Genomic DNA, 10541 nt, shown 5'->3' on the forward strand with positions numbered 1-10541 from the left:
CATGTCAGTGAAAAACAACACTAGGGTGCCTAGGAGTACATAACAAGACACACCACACAATGGATATATCAGGTCACTCTCACTAAGTGAAATCATAAGGTGATTAGTTAGAGTCTCTCTATTTTGCAAGAATGTTCCAACCATATGGGATTAACATAGGCTTAAAGGAGTACTCAAACCGTGTGTATTTACCATCAAGACCTAGACTCTGAAGAATCCGTTAGGGTCTCACCTTCCTGATTCATGTCCAACTCCTAAAACAACTTTTGCATGCAGACACTGCTTATGAATTATACAATATCCACGACCTCACACTTATTTTCAAACACATTTAGCGCAATGTGCTATAATTTAACACCTTAGGTTCCTAACTTAGAACCCTACGCTTTCCTTTTAACACCTCACAATTGCACTACAATTTAACACCTCAGGTTCCTAACTTGAAACTTTACACTTTCCTTTTAACACCTCGCGCATAAACCTTTTTTTTTAAGGTAAACACTAGTCGGATTATTGTATAATTCACAACTCACAACACAAGTAATATCACATCAAATATTAACCACACACTTATTTACAATCATATCCCATGTCCACAATTTAACATCTCACAGCTCATGAATTATATAATATTCACAATCTCACACTTGTTTTCAAACACGTTTAACACATTGCGCTATAATTTAACACCTCAAGTTCCTAACTTGGAACCCTACACTTTCCTTTTAACACCTCGCGCATAAACATGGTAAACACCAATCAGATTATTGTATAATTCACAACTCACAACACAAGTAATATCACATCAAATATTAACCACACACTTATTTACAACCAAATTTCATGTCCACAATTTTAACATCTCACAACGTCACAATCCGCCATTACATGTTTATGTGTATCTCACAAATTAACGCATGCTCAACTTGCCACTTATATTCAATCTCAATCACAAATTTTATAATATACAAATAGTATTATATATATTGTAATGCCCCATTTTTCGTAAAATAAATTTAAAAGGATTTAAAAATAAATAGAGTTTTAGGAAAATGATGAGATTTTTGTAATTAAATAAATAAAGAGAAATAATTTTATTAATTAAAATAATAGTTTTAAGGTAAATAAAATAAATATATGACCTTAAAAAAATATTTTATTTATTTATTTGACAGGGAGTAAAATAAAGTTTTTTTTATAAAATGATAAAATAAAGAAAATAGAGTAAATAATTGGCCCTGAGTACTCTAGTAATAAATACAGACATATTAGGTCAGTTTTCACATTTGTGATACGTTTCTATGCTTTCTCTTCCTCTCAATTTCATTTTCCCTACTTTCTCTTCCAAAATTCTCTCTTTATCCCGCATACACCCAAACCTATCTCAGTAAAATGACAATCTTAAACTCCTTAATCGTTGGATTATCATAAAATTTGAAAACCAGGTTTGAAACTTATTTTCACACATACCCACCATTAGAATTTTTGAAATAATGCTTGTGGTAAGGGGAATGTCCCTCACACATAATTCTTTGTTTTTCCCTCATACACCCAAACCTATCCTAGTAAAACTATGATCCTGGACTCGTCAACTGTTGGATCATTGTGAAATTGGGACATTAGGTTTGAAATAAATTTTTGCACATCTCCACCGTTGAGATTTGGAAAATAATGTCTATGGAGAGATAAATTATCATCGCATGCAGATAGTGAACTAGAGGCTCCAATCTCTTCTCCTTCTCTCTAATGCTTGGAAACCCTAACAAAACAAACAGAGGTTAAGATGAACATGTGTAGGGGTCCTTAGAAAATCAAATTGAAGTTTATTTTGAGATATTTATTGTATTATAATTCTTCCTGTATGATTATTTTGTATAATTTGTTTATGTTTTGGATAAAATTTACTAGATTAGCATGATAAATTATTATATTGAGATCATGAAATTCTAATTGAAATTGTGTATAAGTGATAAATTGAATATGTGATGAATTGCAAGATAACATGTTGCTTTGAGATTATAACATTGTTATTGAGATTAAGTATAAGTACAAAGTTGAACATGAGTTAATTTACAAGATACACGTAAACATGTGATGATTGATTGTGACATTGTGAGATGTTAAATTATGGACATGAGATATGGTTGTGAATAAGTGTGTGATTAATACTTGATGGGACAATTACTTGTGTAGTGAGTTGTGAATTATACAATAACCTGACTGGTATTTACCTTGAGAAAAGTGTTTATGCGCGAGGTGTTAAAACGAAAGTGTAGGGTTCCAAGTTAGGAACCTGAGGTGTTAAATTGTAGCACAATGTGCGAGGTGTTAAAAGAAAAGTGTATGATTCCAAGTTAGGAACCTGGGGTGTTAAATTGTAGTGCAATGTGTTAAATATGTTTGAAAACAAGTGTGATGTCGTGTGTATTATATAATTCATAAGCAGTGTCTGAATGCAAAATTTTTTTTAGGGGTTGGACTTAAATTAGGAAGGTGGGGCCCTAACAGATTCTTTGAAGTCTAGGCCTTGGGGGTAAATACATTCGGTTTGAGTGCTCCTTTAAGTCTATGTTGATCCCATATGGTTGGAACATTCTCGCAAAACAGAGTGACCTTGACTGGTCACATTTAGATTTTACTTAGTGAGAGTGACCTAACATAGCCTTTGTGTGACGTGTCTTGTTATGTACTTCTAAGCGCCTTAGTGTTTTTTTTCCACTGACATGGTACCACATTGCATATAGGCTTGAGTCTTAGTATAATTGTTGTATAATGCCTGTGAATTGTTTATTATGAAATGGGTAAGCATTGTTACATCTTGAATCGAGTATGTGATATATGTGTAATGTGATTGGTGATTGAAAAATAAGTTTTAAATGATAAAGTGGTGAGTGACGTGGATTGTATTAAGTTGAGCTATGTGATAAATATTTTTATAATGTATTTTGCTTATGTATTTGTTTATATTTTAGTTAGGAATGTGATAACTCATTTCTTGTGTGTTGTTTGTGTTTGGATCTTGTGATGATTTCGAACTTTGTGTTCGTGAGAACAGATGGTTAGGTTGATGGCTATGGAGAACCTCATGCTAGAGAACATTAGAACACGATACTCTGATAGGATGTGACATTGGGACATGAGCTTTAATTTTAAATGCATGATGTTTTGAGCCGAAAATATTTCTAACAAGTTTTATTTGTAATAATGAAGTGAATGTAAACCTTTTACCCACGTGAATTCTTTTATGTTCATTGAAGAAAATCCCATTTTATGTAATTCTATATTTTCATATATTTTATTATATAAATATGTATATTGGAGTAGAGAGTGTCACATATATAAACATCATTTTACTCTATTTATAGATAGGATATTCTGAGTCTTTTATTTACTTTATTTTTTTGTTTTATAAAAAATAATTCTATTTTACTCTTCCATTAAATAAATAATCAATTAAAGCATCTCTTTATTTTCTAAAACATCATTTTACTCTATTTATTTTCTAATAATATTAAACTTTTATTTAATTAAAAAAAACCATTTTCTCTTATATATTTAATTTCTAAAAACTTTATTAATTTTTTAAATAAAAATCTTTATTTATTTTACGAAAAATTGGATGTTAGAGGCACAATACATATAAAAAAATACAAAGAATTACTCATTACAATGCATTATAGTATATCTTGTTTTAATGTATGACTTATTACAAATTCATATTCATTTTTAATTAGGGCAATTCAAGATTTAGATTATTTTGTTTTATATTTTTCTTGTTACCATCTTGTTGTTTCATCTGTCCCTTTTTCTTTTGTTACCATCTTCTTTCGTTAATTTCTAATATAAACCTTTTGAAAAAGAAATCAGATAAAACTAAGGTAATTCTTTATTTCACTAATTATTAAACTTAGGTATTCTTTTATACTAGTAAAATTTAGAAGTAAGACAATTGATATAAATCAGCATGTATTTAAAAAATATATTGAACTAAAATTAATATACACTTTAATATATAATAAAAAAATATTATAAATATAAAAATAATATAACGTAATGGAAATACAAACAGGTGCGTGACAACATGTGTATTTTTTCGCTAGTTCATGTAATAAAGTCGTATACTCAGATATTCACCATTGGTTTCCACTTTTTTTAGCCTTTAACTGCTATAAACCATCCATTACTCTCTTTTTTTAAAATTTTATTTTCTTGTTTTTTATTCAATCTCTCACATATTTATTTTTTAACAGCTACCAGATTAGGAACACTCTTGGAATACACTAACTTATTGGTTGAACTTGATTTCAAATTAGTTAACATTTACTTATATTTGAGACGATACACAAGGTCCTTTTTTATGTTTTTATTCCCAACCGAAGGGAGTACATTACACTTTAGAATCACTTGGATGCATAGAGATTCTGAGATGACCATGTTTTGATTTACCAGATTCATATCTATTAAACCCTTGTCCATGCTTCTAAAATCTCGAATAACAGTTAGATTTTACCAGGTACAGTGTCATACTAATAATTAAGAGATTCATGCATTTATATTTTACCAAGAGAATCCAGAGGTTCACTATTAACCATGAATTGGTGGTCTAAATTGTTTCCCCCATAAGTTAACTGTGGTAAGATTTTTTCGTCAAAGCATGTCCGAGCACTGCATAGTTTCTGAGGAGGATGTAGAAAGGAAGCAAAACATTAGATCTTTCCAGTTTCTGAAACAATTCTTTCAATCTCTTCAAGGAGGCGCTCCTTTTCATCTGCCAAGTCTTCATTCTGCTTCTGAAGGTCCTCTATCTGCTTTGTTTGTTCAGAATCTTTCCTGAAAATTTTTAGTGCTTGACTTTAATATAACAATTTCGTATATTCATTTTGTTTACAAAGTTTAACAGCTAATAGGCAAACAAGACTATGATACATGCACATGTAGTGTGTGTTTGAATGAACATTGACAAAATTAATTGTGAATAAAATTGATTTTGGTTAGAATTGATTTTGAAGTGATGCAATTTATATTTAAATGATATTGGTTAGATTTGTTTTTAAAATAAAATTCATATAAATATTTTATCCAACACAAAAATTACTTAAATTGCTTCATTTCAAAATCAATTCTGAACTTAGAATCAATTTTAAATTTGTCTCCAAGGTGAAACCCAACATATGAAAAATATCTAAAATCAATTCTAAACTCGAAATCAATTTTGCAACGTGAAACGAAACACGCACGTAGTCAATCCAAGCAAAATTGATTCTGTAATATTTATTTTTGTAGGGACTTAATTTTGATTACCTATTCATGAAGGACAAATTAAGTTTCAGTGATCGAACTTCCTTCTCAAGCGTTTCACACCGCTTCAAGACAGCTTGCATATCAGAGGGAACTGATGGTGTTAAATTTCTTTCCTTTGCCTCAGCCATTCTGCATCACAATGTTATTAAAATAAGCTTAACAGAGGTTAAAACTAGCATCCAATACAATATTATATAGGAAGAGAATCTATCTGTTTCTAGGGATATTTCCACATACTTCCTTGAGCGCTCCACTCTACGCTTTTTTGTGGTGTCTCCTTTGTCTTCTGCACAATCATTTGATTTGAGGGACACAGATAGTTAAATTATGAAAGAATAACCAAAATTTCTGCACAAGCATTTATTGAGCATTTTCTCTACAGTTTTGTCACAGACAAGATAATTACATCAAATGTTGTGTAATATTGACCAGAAGGTAAAATTTGAAATTGTATTAAATCTTTGGCCTAATAAGAAAAAAATGTCTATTTTGCAAGATTTGACAGGATAAAGCTATCAGCAGAAGTGTTCACCAAAAGAAAAGAGCTATTAGCAAAAATATTATTAATTATTTAATCATTATATCTGCTGACTAATAATCTTCTGAGGTCTGATGTTTATGTATATAAACACACACAAATTGCTACGGGAAACAAACCTTAGCTTTCTAAAATTAAGGTCAGAAGCTTCAGAACGGATCAAGCAATAAAGGGAATCGAAAAATCTAATGCATGCTTTAGAGAAAAATAACTACATTTAATCTTGAAATAAATAGCTACCTGAAACAGCTGATGTTATAGATCCATATCTTTCTAGACTTTTCCTCTGCACAATTTAGCCAGAATAACCCACAATTTGTTTTAGAAGTCAAAATCTCTTGGTAAAATCATAATTCTAAAGAAAATAGGTTACCATCTAAGAATAGTTTATACCTTCCTATCATCTTTAATATTATCCATTATCTGTTCTCTGACACCTGCATTTCCACAAAAACACTTAGTTCAATAAAAATAAAATGGACATAGCTAGAAATTTAAATAATCAAGAAAAATTTAATTTTTTTTACCTAATATGCTATTAGTGTCCTAAGTATGATTATATAAGAAATCAGAAGTAATTATGGCAGGGGCTTCAAGTTAATAGTCACTGCTTTGATGCATTGATTTTCACATTGAACGCCACCAAATTGAACTGATTTTAATTTCTGAGCATAATGTTACATCCATACTACTTTTTCCATAACTTGATAATTTTGCAAGATGTTAAAAGAATGGCACAAAATGGGGCTGCACATGCTTATATCAATCTTTTGTAGACTTCATACAACAGGAGAAAAAAATCAATTATGAATAGGATGCAAGAAGTGCAATGAATAATGATTTAGGTAAACTAATGCAACTCCATCATCATGTAAAATCCATACCTTTGACTCTATTTTGAGTATTTTCTGAACTTCTATTCACTCCCACTGGTTTCCATGAGCTTTCACAAAGATTTTGGTTTGAATTGCTGGGACCTTCACATGCATCCAAACCGGAGGAGATTACTGGTGCAGCAGCAGAAGATTCACTTTGAGAAGGTTCTCGGGAAGCATCCACGTATGCTTGGTTTGTCTGATTTGCAAAACCATCTGAGAGAATGTAAACTCCAGGATCCTTAACTCGAGCAGTACAGGCTCCTTGAACATTTATTGGCTTTTGATGACTCCAATTTTCTAGGCCTTCATGAAAACCATTTTGGAAAATAGGTTCTTGAGGACCAAAAAGTCCATTTAAGCTATCTGATGCAGCTTCTCTCTCAATCTCAACTTGGTTGCCGAGCCTCTTGCGTTGTAATGTACCCTTTAGCATACTTACACAAGATGAGACTTTATCTGCATCAACCAATTGATGAGTGTGGAAGGTAGATGAAGATGAGTTGGATGGAGACAGGAATGATCCCTTTTGGCTTGGAAGCTCGGTCATAGTAATGTAATCAAAACCATTAAAATGTGCAATTTCTTGTTTTGTAGTGTCCACGACATGCTGAGGGGTCATGCTCATAGATTCCATTCCTTGTTTTGTTTGAGAATTTTGCATTTCAGTATACCTGCGCCTGCAAAGGAAGCCAAAGAAATTACTCGCAAACAGATGAGCAGTAACGCACAACAGCAATGAAGAAGTAGAAATCTAAAACATAGGATCTAATGTATAACTTTTGTATGGATGTAACAATGAAGAGACCAACAGATGAACTAATATAGTGCAAGGTGATCATTTGAAGTGCCTCTTGTAAACATGATTTTGAAGAACATAAATATACAAGGTGTGGTAATTGTACCGCAATTCAGAGGACCGGCTTCTTGTTACTCTTTGATCACTAAGAAACCAGGCCTGCATTAATAGTTAGACATTGAATTACCATGAAGCTTTGTTGAACTAAGGCTTTTGCAAAGAGTTTACAATATACAAACCTTAGCCAGAAACAGGTCACTACTAGATTGCAGTTCTCTATTAACAGGATCTCTGATCAAAATTGACAGTCAGCAAAACAATAATCTGAACTACTTTCTCAATCAAATAAACAATTGAATTGGTAACAAAGCAAATTACAATAAAGATAATCAGATATAAATAATAAATTCCCATGAAATAAACTTAGACTTGTGAATATTTTGTGTGTATAGCTGTTTGAGGAAGACTATAGCAATTACCTGATTGGAAAATTGATGTCACCTGAAACATCATTTGCCAAAAGGTTATTTTGCATGTATAGTTTGTCATTGTTTCTTCCCTCTGAAGCTACACCAACATGTTGCTGATTAGACACATTATTAGCTAGTTCGGTGGAGATCCTGCATTTACAACGGAATCACAATATCAAAACAAAACACCCATTAGGAATTATGCATCAGGAAATTCGTGCAGTGTCCCCAAAATTAATAATTCACCGCATAAATGTATAATTAAAAGTTAAATATACTTATATTATTGAAACAATGATCCAATGAACACTTTCACGTAAAAAAGGATCAACTAGAAAGACATAGTCAATTGCAACTGAATACCTTGATTAACACTCACCTCTTTGATAATCGACTGTTCAGTCCTATGCTTGGTGAATTGTATCCCTGATTTAGGAAACAAATATCATCAATGAGAAATAAATGTAATAAAAAGTGTAGCGAAATAAAGCATAAGGTAAGCAATATCCAAATACAAGCTCCATATTTAAGAGAATGACTATATAGCATTAATTTCATCATCAAGAAAACTGAAGATAAGTCATATTATTGTCTATTTGCAGAAATTATTGCAGTACTTAAAGTAGAAAGTCAGATCAACTAAACATCAGACTTCTTTTTTCCAGATAAAATAAATATATCAGAGTAAAATAATTCTACTCTTGATGGAGAATATTTTCTCATTACATGACATGGACATTCTTTAGATAAATCCAAATTGCTTTTCTTTTATTAGGGTTGAAATTTCTGACATGTTAAAATGATAATATTTGTTTGTAATTCTTTTTGTTTGCTTTACTGGGTACTGGGTTATGTTCAACCAGTGGTTCTTCAAATTCTGCAAAGGAAAGAGAAAAATCAAAGGACCTTGATATAAATTTTAACTAGGAATTTTCCAGCACTGTTAAGATTGACAAATAAGGCCTTCTTATGGTATAGGAATGTGTTTCTGTCCTCATTTTGCAAAACAAGAATTAGATATTTTAACATTTGATAAAAGAAAAACAATTCTGCCTCTTTAGTCTTTACTCTTTACCTTCTTCACAACCATTTTTCATGTGATATTGTCCATGTAGCTTGTATATTATAACTTAAGAGAAGACCAACTAAGAACAGTTTTTATCAGAATTCAAAGTACTATCAGAACAGTCTTTATTTCAATGCAAAAAATCTTTTTAGAATGAAAAAGAGTATTAGGAGCAGAAGATAAGGATCAGCAAGGAGGCTCATGAAATAAGAAACCTGAGCAAAGTATAGGAAAACACTGTCAATTTGACAGATTAGGTTGCCATGTTCGCAATTCAAAAATCAAGGAGACAAGGATACACGAAAATTATAGTGTGTGTGGTGTTTCACATAATTTTTTGGTAGGGGAGCTGATCATAGTCAACTAGTATATGTGCTCAAATATACACAAGTCAGAGTCATAAAGTTCAGAAATTCTTTAGAAATTTGAAAGGAAAAGATGTATGTCAAACTAACATGCAAGAAGGAAATTCTCTGCTTTGATCTTATATTTGACACAAACCAGAACAGAAACAACAAATAACAAAGTAACATGATCATATAGTGGCTTGCCTCTCCATTTGTTAGCCAACGTTTAAAGAGCTCCTCGCTGTCGGTGCGGAAGCTTTGAGATACATTCTTGAAACCCAACATCTCCATTGTAGGTACTGGCATACCAATAGGGCTCTCCATCACTGTCTTCAGGAACAACTCCTCACTTGAATTCTTGTATAAGCCAGAAAACCCCCTCCCTTCCATTTCCATGTGCCTTCCCTCACTCCTCAGGTCAACACTTGAAGCTGCTAGCTTGATACTGTTCTCAACTCAAGTTTTGTTGAGCCTTTCAGGTTTCACCACAAAATTTTCAGCTGAATTCTGTGTCATCCATCATAACAATGCCATTCTCCAAAACCAAATGAATAAATACTTAAATAGTCTACTTCAATTTTCAAACGTATATATCACTCTCTTAAAATTCAACCCCACAACTCAAGTCTCTAGCCTCAGTCAAAGTAGCAAATATTACTTATTTAAGGAAGAAAAGAAAGAAAAAAACAGAGAATTGATGAGTAAGTTCACAAATTGTTTTATCCAAAAAGAACAGTAACTAACATGCAACAAAGGAACAGCTCCCTGCAACAATTCACACGTGATACTTCACAAAAAATCTTGTATAGAAAAGCAAACTGTATTAGGACTCAGCATTTACTTTGTTTCATGGCAAACTTAATAGTAAATGATTTCTCATTAAAATAAATAAATATGAGAATAGTGGCACCTAAGAGTGAAAAAAAAAGTACTCTAAAGATTCTGTGTACTATTTCATTTGTCTCTTGTGTACAACCAAAGTGAAAATCTTGCGGCGGTAAATAAAAAGTCTTCAATGGTTAGAAACCGCGTGGAAGTTTTATTGGGTAGGTTCAAAAGTGAGAAAAGGTTTTAGCTTTTGAATGAAGCAAAGGGAATCATTATATTAAAATAATGACGATTTGGTCATCTTAAGTACTAAACAA

At 31.7% G+C, this 10541-nt stretch overlaps 1 protein-coding gene across 2 annotated transcripts; it reads right to left on the minus strand.

Annotated features, from left to right (window-relative positions):
* Window positions 1–4435: 4435 nt before the first annotated feature.
* Window positions 4436–10332, minus strand: LOC100811742 (protein CYCLOPS). Of its 2 annotated transcripts, none has more exons than XM_041015904.1 (11): window positions 9601–10332; window positions 8363–8409; window positions 7993–8133; window positions 7753–7804; window positions 7620–7672; window positions 6724–7394; window positions 6233–6276; window positions 6080–6125; window positions 5539–5596; window positions 5302–5430; window positions 4436–4830 (listed from the first exon to the last, which is right to left on the minus strand). In XM_041015904.1, the coding sequence occupies exons 1-11, from the start codon at window positions 9790–9792 to the stop codon at window positions 4707–4709; spliced, it is 1557 nt and encodes a 518-aa protein (XP_040871838.1). In that variant the 5' UTR covers window positions 9793–10332; the 3' UTR covers window positions 4436–4706. The 2 variants fall into 2 exon arrangements, with proteins under 2 accessions (XP_040871838.1, XP_003517081.1); XM_003517033.5 differs by having other exon boundaries at window positions 5539–5587; window positions 9601–10327.
* Between the last annotated feature and the right edge of the window lie 209 nt (window positions 10333–10541).

This window comes from Glycine max, chromosome 1 (assembly GCF_000004515.6).
Source record: "Glycine max cultivar Williams 82 chromosome 1, Glycine_max_v4.0, whole genome shotgun sequence".
Taxonomy (NCBI): Eukaryota; Viridiplantae; Streptophyta; class Magnoliopsida; order Fabales; family Fabaceae; genus Glycine; species Glycine max.

What these genes read in the sequence shown, in the direction of transcription:
- LOC100811742 (XM_041015904.1), bottom strand. Translation starts at nt 9,792, where the DNA reads ATGGAAATGGAAGGGAGGGGGTTTTCTGGCTTATACAAGAATTCAAGT. An exon ending in TATAACATCAGCTGTTTCAG is followed by an intron (nt 5,597 to 6,079) that starts GTAGCTATTTAT and finishes TCAAATCAAATG; the next exon opens with ATTGTGCAGAAGACAAAGGA. An exon ending in AATTTGTCCTTCATGAATAG is followed by an intron (nt 4,831 to 5,301) that starts GTAATCAAAATT and finishes AAAAATTTTCAG; the next exon opens with GAAAGATTCTGAACAAACAA.